The 24,060-nt window shown below is 39.6% G+C and overlaps 1 protein-coding gene across 1 annotated transcript in view; it reads right to left on the reverse strand.

Annotated features, from left to right (window-relative positions):
* Positions 1 to 24,060, reverse strand: part of LOC133660207 (eukaryotic translation initiation factor 3 subunit H) — a 136,820-nt gene that overhangs the window by 42,566 nt on the left and 70,194 nt on the right. Inside the window, exon 3 of the mRNA XM_062063487.1 lies at positions 7,813 to 7,980. Within this exon, the coding sequence (XP_061919471.1) occupies positions 7,813 to 7,980 (168 nt within the window). The remainder of the gene's footprint in view (positions 1 to 7,812; positions 7,981 to 24,060) is intronic.

Here is a 24,060-nt window from a genome sequence, read left to right on the forward strand (position 1 = left end):
GCCTGGAAATCCTGTCCATGAAAATCACAAACAGGATAGGTGACAGAGCGCAGCCCTGGCGGAGACCAACCCCCACTGGAAACGGATCCGACTTACATCCAAGCACCCGGACACAACTCTCGCTTTGGTTGTACAGAGATTGGATGGCCCTCAACAGGGTTCCCCTCACTCCGTACTCCCTCAGCACCTCCCACAAGATCTCCCGAGGGACGCGGTCATACGCCTTCTCCAAATCCACAAAACACATGTAGACTGGATAGGCATACTCCCAGGCCCTCTCCAGGATTCCCGCAAGCGTAAAGAGTTGGTCAGTTGTTCCACGACCAGGACGGAATCCACATTGCTCCTCTTGAATCTGAGGTTCGACTATCGGCCGGACCCTCCTTTCCAGTACCTTGGCGTAAACTTTCCCAGGGAGGCTGAGTAGTGTGATACCCCTGTAATTAGCACACACCCTCTGGTCCCCCTTTTTGAAAAGGGGAACCACCACCCCAGTCTGCCACTCCCTCGGCACTGTCCCAGACTTCCACGCAATGTTGAAAAGGCGTATCAACCAAGACAGCCCATCAACACCCAGAGCCTTCAGCATTTCTGGACGGATCTCGTCAACCCCCGGAGCTTTGCCACTGTGGAGTTGTCTAACTACCTCAGTGACTTCACTCCGAGAGATCAACGTCGATCCCCCATCATCCTCAGGCCCTGCTCCTATCAGGGAGGGTGTGTCTGATGTATTTGGGTTCAGGAGTTCCTCAAAGTGCTCTTTCCAACGCCCCACGACTTCCTCACTTGAAGTCAGCAAAGTCCCATCCTTGCCGTACACAGCTTGGATGGTTCCCTGCTTCCCCCTCCTGAGGTGCCGTATGGTCTTCCAGAACAGCTTTGGTGCCGCCCGATAGTCCTTCTCCATGGATTCCCCGAACTGCTCCCACACCCTCTGCTTAGCCTCGTCCACAGCCACGGCCGCTGCCCTTCGGGCCCGCCGGTACCTTGCAACTGCCTCCGGAGTCCCCTGGGATAACATACCCCGGTAGCACTCCTTCTTCAGTCGGACGGCTTCCCTGACCACCACTGTCCACCAGGGTGTTCGAGGGTTACCGCCCCTTGAGGCACCTAAGACCTTCTGGCCACAGCTCGCATCTGCAGCTTTAGCAATAGAGGCTTTGAACATTGCCCATTCCTGTTCAATGTCCCCAACCTCCACAGGGATGGCAGAGAAGTCCCGCCGGAGGTGTGAGTTGAAGTCCTTCCGGACAGAGGACTCCTCCAAACGTTCCCAGTTCACCCGCACTACACGCTTGGGTTTGCCAGGTCTGTCCAGAGGTTTCCCCCGCCATCTAACCCAACTCACCACCAGATGGTGATCAGTTGACAGTTCAGCCCCTCTCTTCACCCGAGTGTCCAAAACATACGGCCTCAGATCAGCTGATACGATTACAAAATCGATCATTGATCTTTGGCCTAGGGTGCTCTGGTACCAGGTACACCTATGAGCATCCTTATGCTTGAACATGGTGTTTGTTATCGCAAGTCCGTGACTAGCACAGAAGTCCAATAACAATCCACCACTCAGGTTCAGATCAGGGAGACCGTTCCTCCCAATCACGCCAGTCCAAGTATCACTGTCATTGCCCACGTGCGCGTTGAAGTCCCCCAGCAAGACTATGGAATCCCCTGCCGGCGCCCCATACAGGACCCCATGCAAGGTATCCAAGAAGGCTGAATACTCTGAACTCCTGTTTGGTGCGTATGCACAAACAACAGTCAGAGTTTTCCCCCCTCCAACCCTAAGGCGAAGGGAGGCGACCCTCTTGTCCACTGGGGTGAACTCCAACGTACAGGCACTCAGCCGGGGACTCGTGAGTATCCCCACACCCGCCTGTGCCCTCACACCCTGAGCAACTCCAGAAGTGAACAAGGTCCATCCCTTGTCCAGGAGTGTGGTTTCAGAGCCCTTGCTATGCGTAGAGGTAAGCCCCACCAGATCCAACCGGTAGCGCTCCACCTCTCGCACCAGCTCAGGCTCCTTCCCCACCAGCGTAGAGACGTTCCACGTCCCGAAAGTCAGCCTCTGCTGCCCCGAATTGGTCCGTCCGGAGCCTCCACTTTCACCGCCATCCACTTGGCAGCGCACCCGACCCCACTGGTTCCGACCGCGGGTGGTGGGCCCACGTGGCAGAGAAGATGGCGTGTCCACGTAGCTTCTTCGGGCTGTGCCCGGCCGGGCTCCGTGGCGAGCCCGGCCACCAGGCGCTCGCTGACGAGCCCTACCTCCGGGCCTAGCTCCGGAGGAGGGCCCCGGGCTTCCTCCGGGCCGGGTAACGCATCCTCTTTTAGTGTAGTTCATGGGGGGTATCGTAACCCTGATGGGGGGGGCATTCGGGTGCTACACCTTGCCCAAGGGTGACCCGGAACTATGTAAGGCAGGGGCGTTCAACTCCCTGAGGCTTAATACAAGCCCACATACCTACTCGATCAGCTTCTTCTTCACAATACCCCACAAATTCTCTATGAGGTTCAGGTCAGGGGAGTTAGCAGGCCAATCGAGGACAGTAATGCCATGGTCAGTACACCAGTTACTGGTGGTTTTGGCACTGTGGGCAGGTGTCAGATCATGCTGGAAAATGAAATCATCATCTCCATAAAGCTTTTCAACAGATGGAAGCATGTAGTGCTCTAAAATCTCTAGAAGCGTCTGACTTGGGCTATGGAAAAGAAGCACTGGACAGTTGCAGAGTGGTCCAGAGTCCTGTTTTCAGACGAAAGCAAGTTTTGTATTTCATTTGGAAGTCAAGGCGCTAGAGTCTGGAGGAAGGCTGGAGAGGAGCAAAATCCAAGTTGCTTGAAATCCAGTGTGAAGTTCCCACAGTCAGCAATGGTTTGGGGAGCCATGTCAGCTGCTGGTGTTGGTCCACTGTGTTTCATCAAGTCCAGAGTCAATGGAGCTGTGTACCAAGAGATTTTAGAGCACGACATGCTTCCATCTGTTGTGTTATGTTATATTGTCTTTTTTTATTCCAGCGAGTTCATCCATTTTGGGGTATTTGTGGGGTATTGTGAAGAAGAAGCTGAAAGACACCAGACCCAATAATGCAAATGAGCTAAAGGCCGCTATTGAAGCATCCTGGGCATCCATAATATCTCAGCAATGACACAGGCTGATTGCCTCCATGCCACGCCGCATTGATGCAGTAATTCGTGCAAAAGGATTCCCAAGAAAGTACTGAGTGCATTAATTGACATTTTCAAATGTTTGATTTTGTTTTGCTGTTATAAATCTTTCTTTTTTACTTGGTCTGAGGAAATATTCTAATTTTTTGAGATAGGATTTTTGATTTTTCTTAAGCTGTATGCCATAATCAGCAATATTAAAATAATAAAAGGCTTGCAATATTTCAGTTGATGTGTAATTAATCCAGAATGTATGACATTTTTGTTTTTTTAATTGCATTACAGAAAATAAAGGACTTTATCACAATATTCAAATGTCCTGAGACAGTCCTGTATACAAAAAATGGGGGGGGATATACACTATGTACATGACACTATGTACATGACTATGCACATGTTGACTCCAAGAGTGTGCAAAACATTATCTAAGTTACATTTAAACCAGTGTGGGTGGCAGGTAGGTAAAGTATCTTTACCAAAGACACATCAGCAGTGACTAAGATGGCGGAAGTGGGGATCGAACCTGCAACAACCCTCAAGTTGATGGCACGGCCGCTCTAGCGACCGAGCCACACGGCCCCACAATATATGATTCTATCCATTGCAATGTATTTACCAAAAAAATGTAATAAGACAGCTTAGTTAATCAAATTTGATGATTTGCAGTATCAAACACCTTTTACAAGTCAAGAACAACAGCTCCTTTAACACCACCATAATGGATTTCAGACTTAGAATTTTCCACAAAGAAACAAATTGCCGTCTCAGTAGAATGTTTTTTTCTGAAGCCAAACTGAATTGGGTTTAAGTTGTATGGACTATTATTCAAATGTTTAATGAACTGCTCTGCCACCAATTTGTCAGCTATTTTGGAAACTGCAGAAAGGTTTGTTTATCGGTCTGTAGTTATTGATTATTGCAGGGTCTCCTAATTTAAAAGTTGGAGTAATAACTGCAGATTTCCATGAGTTTGGAAATGTACCTTCAATTATATATTTCTTAATGATGCTGGTGATTGGAACAATAAACAATTGTTTAAGAGTTTTGAAAAACATTGTGTACATATCAAATGTGTTCTTGTCTTTTGAGTTCTTCAACCCACAGATAACTATTTACATCGAACTGAAACACTTCATTCATATTAAAAACCGGAGTAGTGGTATTCAGAGGCATTGTACGTTGGATGTGTGGACAGGAGTAAGTGGCCAATTTTTTACGGAGTCAATTAAGTATATGTTTAGGGCTGTTTCAATCTCATTTGAATCCTGAGTTAGATTTCCATTAATTTGCAACTCTCTAATGTTCTTATGTATACTATCTGAAGAATGGATAAACTCCAGTCCAATACTGTCTTGTTATTTTTCTAACAGTTAATGGTGACAACCATATTTGGCTATTGACAAACCAATACGCACATATACTGACTCTTTCCCAGGGAGACTGGTGTGGGAAATCTGTACTTGTGTACTTGATCAGAAAACATTGCCCCTGTTTTAAATGCAATATCTAAGTGATCTGACAGTCGGGTAATATCATTTATATAAATTAGTGGACAGTATGTATTAAAAAGAGTACATAGGCAGATGTGTTCTGTTAGTTAATGATATATCAACTGTGAAAGCGATTGGAAACATTAAACTCAGAAGACAAAGACTGGAGTTGGTATGCAATTTGTTTCCAATTAAACTTAATATGTTGTTTTATAACATCAATATAATTATGTTGTGTGTTCCATATAAAATGCTATTATTACAAATGCTTGTCATAAAATGCTGGTAATAAACCATATTCAAAAGATTAGTTTAACAGCCCGATGTAGCTCTAAGCTGTTATTGGATATACATTACTAGCTCAGTCATTGGCCACCTGATTGATTCATCCACTCTCATACAATGACCGGTACCCAAATGATGAAGAGAACAAAAACAAAATCAATTTTCTTTTCTTTGACTTTAAACAGAGTTCAGATCAATTACTTTGAGGTGCTCTGATCCATTAAGTGCTGTGTTATTGATTGACATTAACAGGAGCCCCGTTTACAAAAAAACAAAGCGCTAACTGCCTGGCTTGCTAAATGGATTGCAAGACGAGATCAGAGGGGTTCATGTGTCACATGGTTAGAATCATATTTTGTCGATTCTTAAACATGACAGTCTTGAAGAGGAGCCAATACTGTTTTTTCCAACACATGGATGTACAAAAATATCAGAATACAGAGTAATTTCATTTTTCAAAACATGTTTAGTGGCTGTCACTCTGCAGATGTAAATTTTGTTGAAAGCCCTTTGTGACCCGGGCTGAACTTTTTATATGCTTTTCCATAAAATGGAAAGAGACACACTTGAAAATAGTGATTACAAATTATAATAGACAAATGTTTTACAACACTTTCAAAAACGTTAAAACTAAACGTCACGCTGGGTGCTGGTCTAAACAATGTATGATGCTCTGTAACTACCGTATTTTTCGGATTATAAATCGCAGTTTTTTTCATAGTTTGGCCGGGGGTGCGACATATACTCCGGAGCGACTTATGTGTGAAATTATTAACACATTACCGTAAAATATAAAATAATATTATTTATTTCATATGGTAAGAGACGAAGCAAATGTCCGCAATCGTCACAGACACGTCAGCAATCGTCACACACGTCAACCAATAAGAATTCGGCGGGGGCGGGTCATGGCAGAAGTGCATTGTGCGTCATGGCAGAAGTGCATTGTGGGTCATGGGATGCTAACTGCTGCTACATCCGTAGCTATTAAAATGAATTATTTCAACATTGGCGGTAACTTATAAAAACTTAAAACGGCTGAACTAAAATGGCACCGAAAAGGAAATTAAAATTAATTAAATTAAAGTACCAATGATTGTCACACACACACTAGATGTGGTGAAATTTGTCCTCTGCATTTGTCCCATCCCCTTGGGGAGCAGTGGGCAGCACCGAAAAGGAAATTATATACTGCAGATCACAAGCCGGACGTAGTGAAATATGCAGCAGAAAACGGCACTCGAGCAGCAGAAAGAAAGGAAACGGCGCATACCATAGGCAACACCGGAGAGGAAGATTTCATCGGATTTAGCGATCGGGAGTGACAAATTGTTTGGTAAATGTATAGCATGTTCTATATGTTATAGTTATTTGAATGACTCTTGCCATGATGTGTTGCGTTAACATACCAGGCACGTTCTCAGTTGGTTATTTGTGCGTCATATGGCGTACACTTATTCAGCCTGTTGTTCACTATTCTTTATTTATTTTAAATTGCCTTTCAAATGTCTATTCTTGGTGTTGGATTTTATCAAATAAATTTCCCCCAAAGATGCGACTTATACTCCAGTGCAACGTATATATGTTTTTTTCCTTCTTTATTGTGCATTTTTGGCCGGTGCGATGTATACTCCGGAGCGACTTATAGTCCGTAAATTACGGTACACAAAATAATGCCATGCATAACCTCCTTTGTAAATGATGATGCAGGATGTAAATTTTAATTCTATTGCATATGAATGAATTATAAGTAACTTGCGCCGGATGGTGATGGTGCTTTTGCTGCCCTGTCAGTGTTCCTATTGTCATTTAATGGCATTAGTGTCTCTGTTTGTCACCTGTTAAAGCGTTCGTACAAACTATTTTGATAATAATTACATCAATATCACAATAATAATGGTAATCATGGCAAAAAAATACTAACAATGAAAGTTAGCATGTTAGTTATGATAAAAAAATCACTACTGTCTTCAAGCTTACAGTGATACCACAACCTCAATAACTTGGAATACTTGGATCTTAAATCAGTACTGCCCATTGAAATACATTGAAATCAATTTAATTCGTGCTCTGCCCTCCCAAAGAAGCACAATATAAAAAAAACAATCCAATAATAGTAAAAACAACTACTGTAGTACAAGTAATGTAATACATTAATAATGTACAGCATATACCTCTTACGGCAGACTGAAGAGGACTTCAAAATCCTATTTAGTCTGTTCTGATTGGCGTCTTTCCGGTCCAATAAATCCAACATGTACAATGAGCCAAGTTACCGAAGAAGAAAAGCTGGCGAATAACGCTGAGATAGCAGCAACTAATGGTGTTGAAAAAGCAGATTTTCCTAGTTATTCCATCTCCCACAATAGGTGTTGTGATAGAAAAGGGTGGACGCTTTTCGGACGATGTGCTGGGAGAGTAACTGGGCAGTAGCGGGAGCGGCGAGGACATCGCCAGTGTCCCTTTGCAGCAGAGAAACAAATCCCCCTTGAAACCCAGAACTACTTCAGGCGTGTGCATTAAGCCGAGCCGTGGGTGGAGGAGCAGAAGGATGTCGGTTAGAAGGCTGTGGAAGCTGGGCTGCTGCTAAAGATTTAATTTTCAATGGTGGAAAACAAAGTTATTTGGATCTCAAGCTATAAACTAATGCTAGAAAGTAAGACCGGATGTTTTGGGGCGTATCTTACGTTGCTCACTGTAGCAAAAAGCCAATAAACATCTTGCGTCTCAAAATACTCTTAAGTGAAGGGACCACTGTATATTTTCCACTGTGATGACAAATAAAATGTTTAGAAGCTACATTTTCTAACAAATGCACCTTGAACCCATTCTGATTATTTAAAAAAATGTGTCCCCTTGTTCTACTTACCATAGATGAGCACAACGGACTCTTCAATGGCATGCTGGTAGCTGAACTGGGAGTCGAGGAGCGCCCTGCTGACGAAGGAACCGTAGTAGGTGGATTGGTACCATCCCACATGCAGATGGTCGATGTTAACATGACGTAGAGAACGCATCATCTCCATCTGGTACTGGACTGGATTCAGAAACATGGAACAGAACAAGATTGTTTTTCAATTATTTTAAATTAAAATGATCTACACTTGTTGGTCTTTTTCCAATTCCGGATTGGATCATCCGGTCGGCAATTTGAATTGGACATGATGCATATTAGACAAATACAATAGTGGAATTTTTTTTTCCCAAAAGATATAATGGACAAACAAAAAAAGGAAAGCCCACCCCTCACCAATTAATTGGTAATTCCATTTGATGTTTGTTTGTTATAGAAACTGCAGACACTCACTTTACTAGTTCATTCATCATGCTGATAATATTTCCTAGTGAAGAGGCAAAAGATGGACTGATACATTTGGCCGGAAGACAGAGGGATAGATACATTAAGTAGAGTATCAATTCATTACACCAGACGCCGAGTGACCAGAAATACAAACAACCTTGCCATGCCGACAGTACGTAACAGCCACAGCAACTGAACAAAACAGCATGTCCATACAGGCTCGCAGAAGAAGGTTGATAAATCAGGGCATTATAGGGCAGCTGTGGCTAGGGTTGAGTATCGAGTATCGATTGAAACCGGGACTAACTTTCCGATTCAACCGGAATCGTTCAAAAGTTTAAATTTCGATTCCTATTTTCGATGCTGTCACGCCAATTTAGTCCGCCGACCGGAAAAAAATATGTCCACCGAACCGGAAGAAGAAGCCGCTGAACACCAACGAAGAAGCGCCCACCCCCGGAAGTGTTAGCATAACCGAGCGAGTCAGTCAAGCTCAAGCATGGATAGCGGGCGTCGGCGGTCGAAAGTGTGGCTTCACTTTACAAAAAAAATTGAAATAACCGCGAAATAACAGAGCTCCATGTCCATCAAGAAACGAGTGGAGAGAGAGCTGCAGATGTACCAGGACGTTCCACCGATACTTATGTCTGACGACCCTGCTGCATGGTGGTGGTCCGGTGGAACCAACAAAAGACTTATCCTTTGCTGTCATATCTCGCTTTCTCCTATTTATGCGTTCAAGCTTCTTCCACACCCAGCGAACGTGTATTTTCCACAGCAGGAGACACTATCTGTCCAGAACGCTCACGCATCCTGCCTGAGAAGACGGATATGGTCATTTTCCTAAACAAGAACTGTCTCTGATTTTATACTGTACCTGCTGCTAATCTGGACTGGGTTTTGCAAGGTGTTTCTTATTGTTTATTTGCTTTTCTGCACCAGGTTAGCCCATCAGTGGGAGCACGGTAACATTTTTAAGTACCTGCAGCATCATACACTTGTGTGTGTAAATGTGTTTTCATGAGGTTTCCTGCAGCATCATACACTTGTGTGTGTAAATGTGTTTTCATGAGGTTTTCAAAAATAAAGCTCTCTTGAGGAAAGTGTACCCCTGGGAAAATGTATTCATAATTTATAATATGTATATTCAAGTTCATAGATTTGATATTTATATTCTAGTTGAAAACAGCCCTGTGAGGAATTTATAGTAAAGTTCATAAAAAGTTAATAGAATTAAAATAGATGGAGAATGTCAGACTATTTCATTCAGAAAAACTGTAGGTTAGCTAGCTCATTTAAAATATCCTAAACTTTTCTTTGACCCTGCCTCTTAAAAGAATCGGAATCGCCAGGAATCGGAATCGAAACAAAGAATCGGAATCAGAATCAGAATCGTTCAAATTCAAACGATACCCAACCCTAGCTGTGGCCCCCTAGACCCCAGCCTGGAGAGCACATCGTTCTCCTGCTGTGGGTGTTAACAAGAATCAATCAATCAATCAATGTTTATTTATATAGCCCTAAATCACAAGTGTCTCAAAGGGCTGCACAAGCCACAACGACATCCTCGGTACAGGGCCCAAGAACAAAATGAAGAGATAGAATAAAAAAGGAGGAAATTAATTGGAGGGAAACATGTCAAAAGACAAAGGGTTAAAGGACAAAGTAAAGGAAAAAAACGATAAACGTCTAAAATCGCCACTACACTGCAATACAGTGATATTTGCATCTTAATAACAGCCAAATTTTGATCCTAACTTTAACTTCAGTATATTTTGGAGCAAGCCGAGTATGCAGAAAATAGTAGTGTTAATCATTAGATCCCTATTTACAACAGAGTACACATTTTAGTTACCTTCGGTAATCACTACTATAACAAAGGCAGTCTTCTGTAAAAGGCATCCATCGCTGCACCTTTAAGCCCATCAGTATGTGTGGTTATCTCTCAAGTGCCTCTGAAGTACAGACCTGACCCAACACTAAGACAGCAATCTGTCTTGGAATGTTAAAGCTCGAGGCTCAAGGGAAGTCAAGAGGCAAGGCTACCAACAAGCTAGATTTAATATCCTATCCAGTCTTCAGTTTAGGTTTGCCTCTCTCTCTTTTCTGAATTTTCACTTTCAAAAACAATACTGAATGTGTAACAGTTGGTCCTTACATTCCAATTCCATGAAGCAATGTGAGCAGAAAAAACCTCCTGAATTTTTTATAATTTTAAAATTGTGAATGATTTGTAAATTTACATTTTCTGAGATTCAGAACAGCATGTGCGCACACAAAACGGGTGGGTACTCAAAGGGTTATTTTATAAACAAGGTTAATTTGGGGAGTTAATTTAAGGTCTTATGATATACAAGTATACAGGACTGTCTCAGAAAATTAGAATATTGTGATAAAGTCCTTTATTTTCTGTAATGCAATTAAAAAAACAAAAATGTCATACATTCTGGATTCATTACACATAAACTGAAATATTGCAAGCCTTTTATTATTTTAATATTGCTGATCATGGCATACAGCTTAAGACAATTAAAAAATCCTATCTAAAAAAATTAGAATATTTCCTCAGACCAAGTAAAAAAAAAGATTTACAACAGCAAAACAAAATCAAACATTTGAAAATGTCAATTAATGCACTCAGTACTTGGTTGGAAATCCTTTTGCCTGGATTACTGCATCAATGCGGCGTGGCATGGAGGCAATCAGCCTGTGTCATTGCTGAGATATTATGGATGCCCAGGATGCTTCAATAGCAGCCTTTAGCTCATTTGCATTATTGGGTCTGGTGTCTTTCAGCTTCTTCTTCACAATACCCCACAAATACCCCAAAATGGATTAACTCACTGGAATAAAAAAGACAATATAACATACATCCATAAACGTGGATGCAAATGAAAAAGTGCAATATATTTATCTGTACAGTAACCTATTTATTTATTTATATATGCACCTTATTGCTTTTTTATTCTGCACTACCATGAGCTGATATAACGAAATTTCATTCTTATCTGTACTGTAAAGTTCAAATTTGAATGACAATAAAAAGGAAGTCTAAGTCTAAGTCAGGGGAGTTGGCAGGCCAATCAAGGACAGTAATGCCATGGTCAGTACACCAGTTACTCTGTTGTACTTAGTCCATGCCATGCCGCATTGATGCAGTAATCCGTGCAAAAGGATTATCAACCAAGTACTGAGTGCATTAATTGACATTTTCAAATGTTTGATTTTGTTTTGCTGTTATAAATCTTTTTTTTTAACTTGGTCTGAGGAAATATTTACATTTTTTGAGATAGGATTTTTGAGTTTTCTTAAGCTGTATGCCATAATCAGCAATATTAAAATAATAAAAGGCTTGCAATATTTCAGTTGATGTGTAATGAATCCAGAATGTATGACATTTTTGTTTTTTTTAATTGCATTACAGAAAATAAAGAACTGTATCACTATATTCTAATTTTCTGAGACAGTCCTGTATGCCTTGCAGTTTTCCACTCTTATCAGGGAGAGAAAATATGTTCTCTGTGTGCTTAGTGGCAAGTAGGGCTGCAACTAACGATTAATTTGATAATCTATTAATCTGTCGATTATTACTTCGATTAATAATCGGATAAAAGAGACAAACTATATTTCTATCCTTTCCAGTATTTTATTGAAAAAAAACAGCATACTGGCACCATACTTATTTTGATTATTGTTTCTCAGCTGTTTGTATATGTTGCAGTTTATAAATAAAGGTTTATTTTTTTTAAAAAGCTACAAAATAATAAATAAATTGCCTCTGCGCATGCGCATAGTATAGATCCAACGAATCAATGACTAAATTAATCGCCAACTATTTTTATATTTGATTTTAATCGATTTAATCGATTAGTTGTTGCAGCCCTAGTAGCAAACCTGTGGGACTGTTATGGTCTCGGATTGTTTGTGTTGGCTAAGGTCTTGGTGAAGCAATATTACATGGACACAACATACAGACAGCCAACAGCATGAATATCATGAATATCCTCCTGAGAACCAATGTCATTTGCAGCTGCACAAATAAAGAAAAAGCCATGTTATGCAAAACACAAATGTCCAATGCAAAGAACACTCACTCTCATGAGGCTAGACCTAATGATAAGTGTTTCTATAAAAGAGAGTCCCTGGATTTATTGGCAGCTTGTTACATGGGATTAAATGAACTAGACAGACACACTGTAGAAACTCAAACTCAGTCAACAAAGATAATTAGTGATGCACATATGGGGTCACACTGAATCTTTGGAGAATTCATTGTATAAATGTTAATATCAGAAGTGATGAATAGTTTCGACTAAGGCTGAAACGACGCGTCGACGTAGTCGGTTACGTAAATACGTCAACGCCGTTTTTGTGCGTCGACGCGTCGCATATTTACGTCACACTACCGTCATGGCGGACCGCAAAGCAGACGATCAAAGCAGACGATGCGAGCGGCGCGAGCGAGGGGGGAAAAGCATGCCAAAAGTGGTCAAAAGTGTGGGAGTATTTCAATAAACGGCCTAATAATGTTGTTGTATGCACACTGTGTCGAGCGGAAATGGCCTATCATAGCAGCACAACGGCTATGAACGAACATTTGAAAAGAAAATCATCAACTAGTCAATCGTCCGCGCGAGCATACGTTGTCATCATTACACAAAAACATGAATGTGTCATTTGTATCTGCTAGGGGTGTAACGGTACGTGTTTTGTATTGAACCGTTTCGGTACGGGGCTTTCGGTTCGGCACGGGGGTGTACCGAACGAGTTTCTAAGCTAAAGCTAACTTTAGCTGCTAAAGTCTTAACAAGCTGCTTCGCTCCTCTGCCTCTGTCTCAGCACGCAGCATTGTCCCACCCACACAACCATCTGATTGGTACACACGCAGCATTGTCCCACCCACACAACCATCTGATTGGTACACACGAAGCATTATCAGCCAATCAGCAGTGTGTATTCAGAGCGCATGTAGTCAGCGCTTCAGCGTGGAGCAGATAGGTGTTTAGCAGGTGAGCATCAGGCAGCGGACTCTCCCCAAATGATAATAAACACCTCCCAGTCAACTACTAGTAACATCACTATGAGCCCGTTGACCTTCTAGAAATATAAACTGCAGCTCAGCTCACTCGCAGTCCTGGCTTGAGGTGAAGGCTAATTAGCTCTCAGTTCCAGCCACATGGACCCCTTCTGAGCGCCTATTTTCAGCTGCTGGGAATATTGTAAACAAGAAAAGAACCAAACATGTAGACATGCTAACCTTTCTTCATTACAACTGTTAGTCACTCACTGGAATGAGTAGAATTGGTTATTGTGTACTGTGTTGGACTGGATGTTTATTTTGCACATTTTAAAAGCAATACTTAATGTTTACAGTGCTCCAGAATATTTAGATTGGCACTTTTTTGTATTGGATGTTTATCTTTATTTTTGCACATTTTAGCAAATAAGCAATACTTTCACTTTTGTTGAAATGTTTACACTGTTGTTACAGAATATTTCGTTTTGCACTTTTTTGTATTGGATGTTTATCTTTATTTTTGCACATTTTAAAGCAAAATAAGCAATACTTTTACTTTTGAAATGCTTATACTATTGCAGAATATTAAGATTTGCACTGGATGTTGACTTTTATATTTGCACATTAAAAAGCAAATAAGCTACTTTTAATTTTGTTAAATGTTAAAAGTTTTAAATGTCTACATTGTTACAGAATATTTAGTCATGTTGTTGTACATGTTGACTGAGTGGCCATACTTCTTTTTTTTGTAAATAAAAGCCATGCCTTTTGAAAAAACGGGCCTACATTTATTTTTTCATCTTCATTTTGAATAAAAAAATAATTGGTAAAAGGAAAAATAATCATAGATTAATCGAAAAAAATAATCTATAGATTAACAGATTAATCGAAAAAATAATCTATAGATTAATCGATAGAAAAATAATCGTTAGCTGCAGCCTTAGTTTCGACAAAGCAGGTAGCATTGACAAACACAATAATTTGAGTATATGCACTGGTACCTCAATTTAAGAGTGTTTTGATATAAGATATGTCGCTAGGCTAATTGTTATGCCTTAAGTAGCAAGCAAAAATTTGAGTTACAAGCATCTCCACTAGGGTTGGGTATCGAGTATCGATTGGAACCGGGACTAACTTTCCGATTCTCCCGGAATCGTTCAAAAGTTTAAATTTCGATTCCTATTTTCGATACCAGTCCGCCGACCGGAAAAAAATATGTCCGCCGAACCGGAAGAAGAAGCCGCTGAACACCAACGAAGAAGCGCCCACCGCCGGAAGTGTTAGCATAGCCGAGCGAGTCAGTCAAGCTCAAGCATGGATAGCGGGCGTCGGCGGTCGAAAGTGTGGCTTTACTTTACAAAAAAAAATGAAATAACCGCGAAATAACAGAGCTCCATGTCCCTCAAGAAACGAGTGGAGAGAGAGCTGCAGATGTACCAGGACGTTCCACCGATACTTATGTCTGACGACCCTGCTGCATGGTGATGGTCCGGTGGAACCAACAAAAGACTTATCCTTTGCTGTCATATCTCGCTTTCTCCTATTTATGCGTTCAAGCTTCTTCCACACCCAGCGAACGTGTATTTTCCACAGCAGGAGACACTATCTGTCCAGAACGCTCACGCATCCTGCCTGAGAAGGCGGATATGGTCATTTTCCTAAACAAAAACTGTCTCTGATTTTATACTGTAGCTGCTGCTAATCTGGACTGGGTTTTGCAAGTTGTTTCTTATTGTTTATTTGCTTTTCTGCACCAGGTTAGCCCATCAGTGGGAGCACGGTAACATTTTTAAGTACCTGCAGCATCATACACTTGTGTGTGTAAATGTGTTTTCATGAGGTTTCCTGCAGCATCATACACTTGTGTGTAAATGTGTTTCCATGAGGTTTTCAAAAATAAAGCTCTCTTGAGGAAAGTGTACCCCTGGGAAAATGTATTCATAATGTATAATATTTATATTCAAGTTCATAGATTTGATATTTATATTCTAGTTGAAAACAGCCCTGTGAGGAATTTATAGTAAAGTTCATAAAAAGTTAATAGAATTAAAATTGATGGAGAATGTCAGACTATTTCATTCAGAAAGACTGTAGGTTAGCTAGCTCATTTAAAATATCCTAAACTTTTTTTTGACCATGCCTCTTAAAAGAATCGGAATCGAGAATCGCCAGGAATCGGAATCGGAATCGTTCGAATTCAAACGATACCCAACCCTAATCTCCACCATTAGGAGGCACAGCAAATGCCAGAGTGAACTCTGTAAGATTTTACCAAAACCTCTGGCATTTCTCACTAGCATTAGCTTATAGCTAGAGATAGACATATCTTTGTTTTCCAACCATGGGAAGGAATAAAGTGAATGTGAAGGTGATGTTGATCTGCGTAACAAGTGTTTTGAGTAAGGAGCTTCATCACGGAACCAATTAAGCTCTTAAATTGAGGTACTATGGTAATTATTTTGGCCTTGTCACAAAATGTGTTGCCAATACGCCTTAGTGATATATCGGTTTTATCGATAAATTTGAGTTTTTTTAAAAACTAAATTAATCTATGTTTTTCTCCACTTGCTCCGGGATAATTTTTGCCCCCATGAGCTTCCGTAGCCCTTGCCCACCCCGTTACTTTCTTAGCTAATGCTAATGAAAGCGCAACATTTGTTACAAATAAAAGTATTGCGGTTCTTTAGATTTGCAGCAACATGTGTGGAGCCCCTTCTGTTAAAGTTAAAGTACCAATGATTGTCACACACACACTAGGTGTGGCGAAATTATTCTGCCACACATGTACTGGACTTGAACTTTTCAATCATTCAGAACGCTGTTCTTTGCTTCTAAACTAAAAAAGATTTATTCATTCTTGCATTCTAACAGACCACACATGTTTTGCACATCAGTGAATCGGCAAAGATTCAAGTCCCCAGGTCTTGGTTCTATTATGTTTAACATGAATAATAAATTGTAATGGTTCATAACAATAAAACTGCTATGAAAATAAGCCGTAAAAGTACCATTTGAAGATGTGTATGAAGATGGAATGCCCTAATGCCACACTACAAATGTCTTCGGTGACACAATACACACAACGGATTGTACATTACACTTTATGTTCACAACACTTAAATACGCACACATTTACAAAGATACTGCATGCTTGCAAACGAGGGATGTATCGGAAATGTGCATGTAGAGGCAGGGATTTCTTTCTCACTTGTCACCTGGGATAGTGGGTGTGGCTACATGTGTGTGTGGGTGTGTGGGTGTGTGGGCGGAGTGTGTGTGGGGCTGAATGATTGCTGAATGAATAACACCTGCACCTGTCTGTGAATTATTTGGCTTGTATGGAGAGAGTGTGAACCTGGGTGCCGTTACTTCTGTTGACCGCAAAGGGATCGCAAAAGGACCGCAAAGAGACAACAAACCATCTGCATGTAATGTATTGCATTTTTACTCAAAGGGAAAATAAAACACCCTCAAAACAGCAGTAATGATATCATGTTGCATCCTTGGACCCAGCGTGTCAGACAGAGCCCTGCTTTCCACTCTCAGTGACTAATTAGTTTCTGATAGTCACACAACAGTGCATTTATTTGAAATGCATCAATGTAAAATGATGATCATTTAGGATGTGGTTTACAGCAGTGGTACATAACTTGACTGCATTATTTTTGAAATTATATCAGATATATGTATATTTTCCTGAGAATCAGCATTCTCTGCAAATAGACATTTGGTTGTGGGCTATTTGTTGTCAAATATACACATTTCTGAATATACAGCCTTATGCATAACGCAACTGCAAAGTTTCAAAAATGAAATGCCAACCTTTCAATGCACTACAGTGTAATATTATCACTCTATAAACAAACAGAGCAATTACAACCTTTACAAACCAAAATTCAATAGAGAGTCAATCTTTTGTGAAATAAGTACATAAGTACTCTGTAAGTGGATAGCAATTTGACACATTGTTCATTTCAGATCAGGTACAAAGCCACAAGCTGAAACTATTAATGCTTCACTTCAGACAGTAAGCTACTTTAATTTTTAAAAGATAAAATAATTCAGAATGTTCAAACAGTTGCTGTTAAACTTTTCTGAAAACCAAATACTGTAAACCAAGGCGCCATTTTTGGCCTGCAGCTTGTTTTTATTGAACCCTCTGCACATTCTAAATTAAAAAATGTATTCATTATTAATGTGATGTATAATTAGATATTATACTATTTTGCTTCGTTACCTATAACTCAGACAAATATGTTGTTCTGCTCTACATTGGATCTCTTTTTTAGAACCTTTAAAGCACAAAATATTTCAAAGTGGCATTGCGCATCCAAAAATGTTGGATTTGCTGCAACAGACATGGAACAAGTGACTGCACTATGAACTTATTATATTAGCATCTGAAACAGAGGCATTCATCCGAGTTAGAGTTTATAATTAATATGTATAATTAACTATTGTACAATAGACGATGATACATTTTTGTTTACAGAAGTATTTTATTCAAAACAGAAGTTTTGCCTCCCAGGCGAAGCTCTTTATATAGTTTTTTGAAATTACCCATACAAAATGCAATTTATATCTGTTCTAAAAAGAACAACTATTTTAAATACATTTTTGCTAAGCGTAAGATGCAGTGTATGTTCATACAATGTATTTTATAAGTTGTAGTTGCATCATTTGTCTCCTTTTAATCAAATAATTATTGATTAAATTATTGATTAAATAAACTCAAAACTTGCTCTGAATTATCTCTGTCATTTGTATGTATTGTTTTCTTTAAAAAGTAGAAAGTAGAAAGAAAAAGAAAAAAACCCAAGGCCATCTCGCCCAGGCCAAACTAATGGATTACAATTGAATTCAATTGTATTTATATAATGCCAAGTCACAACAAAAGTTATATGACGGCACACATGGAGCAGGTATAGAACAACAATCCTGAAATAATAGAAGAAATAGAAGCAACGCACTGGTGAATAATACATAAAACGCTTGCCCGTAAGAAAGACCCCTATCACATTCGGTTAAACATTACTGTGAGTTTAAGTGCGCTTGAATTTGTAAATGACCAAAAGAAATGCAGGCAATTCCTCCATCATCCAGCACAAAAGCTTAGACTGAATTTAAAAAGAAAAAAAAAGTAAGATGTGTTTATTTAGTCTCCCTTTGTATCCTCCACTGAAACATGTTTGTCTCCATGACTGTATTTACAAAACAGAGGAGAAAATTATGTTGGTATCATGTAGGTAATTTTAGCTTGAAAATAAGCCATCTAACAATGCCATTAAGTTCATGTACCACCATTCGTTACTCTTTACTCATTTTTTCACCCTGGAGCCGTTTATCAATCAATGAGGGTCTTAAGGCCGGACAAGGATTCAGACACCCCATTTGCAGAGTGCTGCTTGATGTGTATGCCTGTGCACAAGTGTGAGGGGGCTCCATGAAGGATGATGTAAAAGAGCAAAAAAGGGGGTACACATTTGACGGTACTGAAACTAGTTTGTGTGCTTTTGCGCGTGTGTCAGCATGTGTGTGTGTGTGTGTTTGTGCCTTGGTATTCAGCGGCTGGAAGCTAAAATCTCACCCTTGGGCAGCAGTGTTATAAGAAATTACAAAAATTACAATTACAAAAAATACAAGACCCGTGTGTATGTGTGTGTGTATACTAAAACATGCTTGACATAGCAATGGAAATGGCTGTGTGTCCGTGCAATGAACTGGACATATAGTCCATACTCTAATAGTCAATGACACAAGAGGTGAACTGCTTTAGACCTCGCATGCTGCTGCAGGCCACAACATTTCAGCGGAGGCAAGATGTGTGTATGAGCAAGCCTCTGTCTCTAAAAGTGAATATCCACGTAACTGTCTGTCACAACACATTCAAATCACCACCTTGTCACACTAAAGGGATTGTGCCTGGAAAGTCCACGCAGGCGCACACACAAACACAAACACAAACACAAACACAAACACAAACACAAACAAGCTGATGAAGAAAAAAATGCTCATCTAAAGGCCTGTTCCCATCCAGCAGTACTGTTGGGATCCCTTGGGTTTGGTACAACAAAAATGTATCCCTACCAAATCTTTTAAAACAATTAACTTGATTAATGTGAATACAAAAAAACATTTACATGCATTACTACTTTTAGTCCAATAAATTTTGAAAAACAAACAAAAATATAAGTGTCCAATTTAAAACCCATTTTCTTCTATGTTACCGTTAGTGGTTTCACAAAACATATATATATATATATATATATATATATATATATATATATATATATATATATATATATATATATATATATATATATATATATATATCATAATTACGTGTTATTGAATTAAAATTGCTTGTCGGTCCAAGGAAATTTGTCTGGCGTTGTCACTGCGCTGTCATTCAAAGCGGTCTCGTCCACAATCACACGCAGGGAGTGTATGCACATACACAAAAGCAGGAACCCTAACCCTAGATAGACAACTAACATTTTGCAGTAATGCTGCCGTTGCAATAGGCTATATATTGATTGATAGCCAATGTTAGCCAAATTGCAGTCATTATATCTTAACAACACACAAAGCTAATGCATGTGTGTGTTTTACATACGGGCATAATTTCTGTCATCACATGCTGAAAGCCGGAAAAGGACAGGATATGTTGACAACACTTTGGAAAGTTAGCACCCTCTCGGCATCTGCGTTACGTTTACAAACAGACCCTTAATATACTGGGATTCTTATTTTTTTTCCGATTGAATCACCCAACATTTAGTCACACTGGTTTGAGGAAATGTAATTGTGTTCTCCTATTGCATGAATGAACAAACTATCTGCCAACTGAAATGTAGTTGTTGGTTTATTTCTGTTAACCTTTTAACCTCTGGATGTTTCCACTGTCCAGCAAATTCCAGTTTGGAATTTGTGAACTGTGCATATAAAAAGCTTTGAACAGACTAGCATGTCTGGGAAGGACAGTTCTGTAGCAGACTCACGCTCCCAATTTGAGAGGCAGACAGGTGGGTAGAAATGCCACTTCCTCAGATATTAAAAGCCCTTAAACCCTCTCTGGGAGGGAGATGGAGTTCAGTACTTGCTGAGGCCCCCCACGTGCAGCATGTGTGTTGGGAGAATGAATAATTGTGTTCATCTTTGGTGAAAAAAAAAAAACTATTGTGTGCAGACAAATCGTTTTTAGAGAGTAAGAGATCACTTTTATCTGCTTACAATTTTGTCTGTCACTAAAAATTGATTTCTGCTTTCGCTCACTGCTTCCTTGTGTCATACCCCACATGCCGAAAACAGCTGGCCGTGTGCTTTGGTGTCCCACATCTCTCTCTCGCTCTCTGAAAAGTATTTTAATGCACACAAGAATATTTGACTTATAGAGTTGTTAAGATGTTTCTCCATTGGGGACCGGGCTTGTTGGGACTATCCGCAGTCAAACAGGAAGCCACCTGAGGGCGGTGATCCCTGGTTCCCTGGGTACCACACCTACTGTTTGTGGGTTGGGCTCTGGGGGGGGGGGGGGTTAACTTGTTAATTTTTACAGGCCTAATTTAAACACAAATTCTTAACATTTGATACATCATTGTACATGGTTTCCCAAATATTTTAGGTCAAAGCATAATAATGTTGTAACATACCAATTCAGGCTGTAAAGATTAGTCCACATAATCAACAAAATCAATTATAAAAATTAACTGACAAATATTTGTTATTGTCGATTGGTCGATTAATAACATTTTAATTGACAGACTGCCACAACTGTTCATGTTAACACTTTTTTCCCTTTTGGTGAATGATTGTGGAGGTATGTAAATAAGACCACCCACAAAACGACGCATCCTGAAGAGACAGAAAGCGGCTTAAAGTTGGTCTGTGAAACAAAATCTATACTACATTTTGACACAAGCACCACATTTACAGTATATGTTATGTAGATTACAATGCATGTTTTAAAAGGGCCATATTATGATTTTACTTTTACATTTAAAACACATTTTGGTCTCCATAACATTTTGGTGAAAAATTTGCATCGATTTTGTTTTACAGATTTGTAAGCCATATTTTTGCTCGCTTTGAAAACAGGCTGTTTTGAGAGGCGCAGTTGTGAGATGCAAACTAACTCCTCCTCACCGCGCCCCCTCTAGCTCAGTGAGCTTTGGCCCCCGTCCTACCAGAAATGTTTTGTAGTTTTTTTGTTTAGCTTTCTTGCTTTTATTGTGCACTTTGGACATCGATGGCCGGCACCAGCCATCTGTTTTGAGTAAATTTAATCAAAACACAAAATCCCAGATGATATAGCAAGATCAATAGGCTCACCGTGTTTTATTGTTGGCGCGATAAGTATGTTGATTTATATACTGTGATTATATACTTGAGTAATAAAGTAAAACCAATGGTTTCTCAGTAATTAGTTTATTTTGTTACAATTGAATTCAATATAATAGGATTTAAAACATTTGTTAAAATAAAATGCCGACTCAACGCCAAACCCTACAGCTGTACAGCAGATCATAAGCAATCATCGTTTGACTGACGGTGACTGCTTTGAGGTCTGAGTGACAAGAGTGCCAAAAGCAGGCAGAGAGCTGGCCTGAGAAGGGTGCGGAGCGACTCAGTAGAGTGTTGGCCTGTCTCAATAGAAGTGAGTGAAACGTTTAGTTTTGGAGGGGGAGGCTGAATGTTTGTGAGGAGGTCCCTAGATAAAGGATTTCCCCAGAGAAATATTTTTTCTCCTCACAATTTTTATCAATCACATTACTTAAATCACATTACATAAATTGGAGACTTTCCGTGTTTATTGGTAAATTCAGTTTTTATTGGCTGATTCCGTCCAAGATTCCATTAACACGGCAATTATAGAATCCTATAATTTCCAGATAACCATGTTATATAGTGTTAATCGACTTAGGAAATAATTGTGAGGTGCAGCCATAAGCCCATTTTAACAAACTTTGTTGTGACTCTACTTTATCTTTGTTCAAACTCAATGGTAAAACCCTCAAAATGTAAATAAAATGTCCAACCCCACACATTGGCAGTGTACTGGACATCAAACTCAATCAAGTGTCTGAACCACTATAAAAGAACCACTGTAAACAGAACACTGCACGTGTTTCCAGGTGCCATCTCAATCATAATCACAACATCAGGCTTCTTTGTCTCAATGGCATAAAAAAGCAATATGCCAATTAGGCTTTGAACAAAAAGACACTCTCCCTGAGTGAGCTGCAAAATGCCACCAACAAAAACTTTTTAATTCGCCCAGAACCCCTCTCCTTTTGAGTGTGCACACATACGCACAAACGTACACAAATACAAACACATGAAATGCATACGGTTGCTTTCAGCAAACGGCTGACTAAGCAGCTGTCCTTATGTACGTTGAGAGCATGGTGGCTTCCAGGCATCACTAAATGGCAGGTATGAAAAAAATAGAAGCAAAGATTAAAAATAGATGAGAATTACCACAGCCCTTGACTTACAAACAGAAGTCCCTTAAATGAAAATATCACAGCTACAGCATGTGAAAAGACAGGGCCAAGTGTCAATGACCGCAAAGGGCCACACACAAAGTTCAATATGGCAGAGACATGAAATACAAATTCAGATTTAATATTTAACTTATGGAATGCTAATACTAGCAGTTTTATCAGAAGAAATCAAGGATATTTGAGGCAAAGCAACCATTACTAGTACGGTTTAGCCGCTTTTTTAATTAATTTAGGTATGAGGCTTATCCTGTTAGTGTGAAAAGACTGCCATTGTTTCCCACACATTCATTTATTTGTGGCGGCCCGCCACGAAAGAATGAAGGCCGCAACAAAAAAAAGATTTTTTTTTTTTTGTCCTGTCCAGTTTCTCAGGCAAATCATATAGTTGATGTACATGCCCATATTGTAGGATCAAGATTTTTGGAGCTCTTTGTTCAGTGGATCAGATGTAGCTTTGTGTCTATCTACCACCACTACTGTTTTCTGTTTATTTGTTACTGACTGTGGCAAGACACCTCTGCCTCTGTTTCACTTTATGTTGCTGGTAAATAATATGGTTGTAGTAGTAGGCTAAAGTTAAATGATTTAGTATGCACTAATTAAAGGGGCAGAGCTTTAAGAGATATTTTAGCTTTTATATTTTTATAAGATATATTTTTTGTAAGAACCACAATTAATAAATATATTTCAGTGAATAACTTGTTGTTCAAATCTGTATATAAATATGTACATAAAGTGTTGTAATTATATTGTAAAATGGATGGATGGATGGATGGATGGACATTTAAAACAAAACTGTTATTATTAATTAGTAAGTATACATTTTTTGAGCCTTTTTAGAGAAAATCATATCATTGTAGTAAATTACGCAAATTACTCGATGATGTCATGGTGACCACGCACATAACCACACCCCCACCGCCACAGGCATCTTGGCAGTTTATGGGAAACACTGTTGTGACTACCAACATGCACAACCTAACGTCTGCTTTAAGGGACTTGCTAGTGTTCTGTATATTAAGCCTAAAGGATTACAAGGAGAGTACAGGATGATATTTTTTCTAACTGACTCAAACCAACTAATGGCCCCTAATAAGGCGGTAAAATACAAATTAAATGTTACCATTAGTCTACAAACACTGGAAGCATATCTTTAAAAAGACTGTAGAATAACCAAAAAGACAATCCCATTTAAAAGTTAATTATTTTGCAAAAAATATTCAACAGTTAAAAAACGGGAAGCTAGTTTATTAGATCCAGTTGTATGATTGAGATATGACACAGGACATTCCT

This window comes from Entelurus aequoreus, linkage group LG11 (genome assembly GCF_033978785.1).
Source record: "Entelurus aequoreus isolate RoL-2023_Sb linkage group LG11, RoL_Eaeq_v1.1, whole genome shotgun sequence".
Lineage (NCBI taxonomy): Eukaryota > Metazoa > Chordata > Actinopteri > Syngnathiformes > Syngnathidae > Entelurus > Entelurus aequoreus.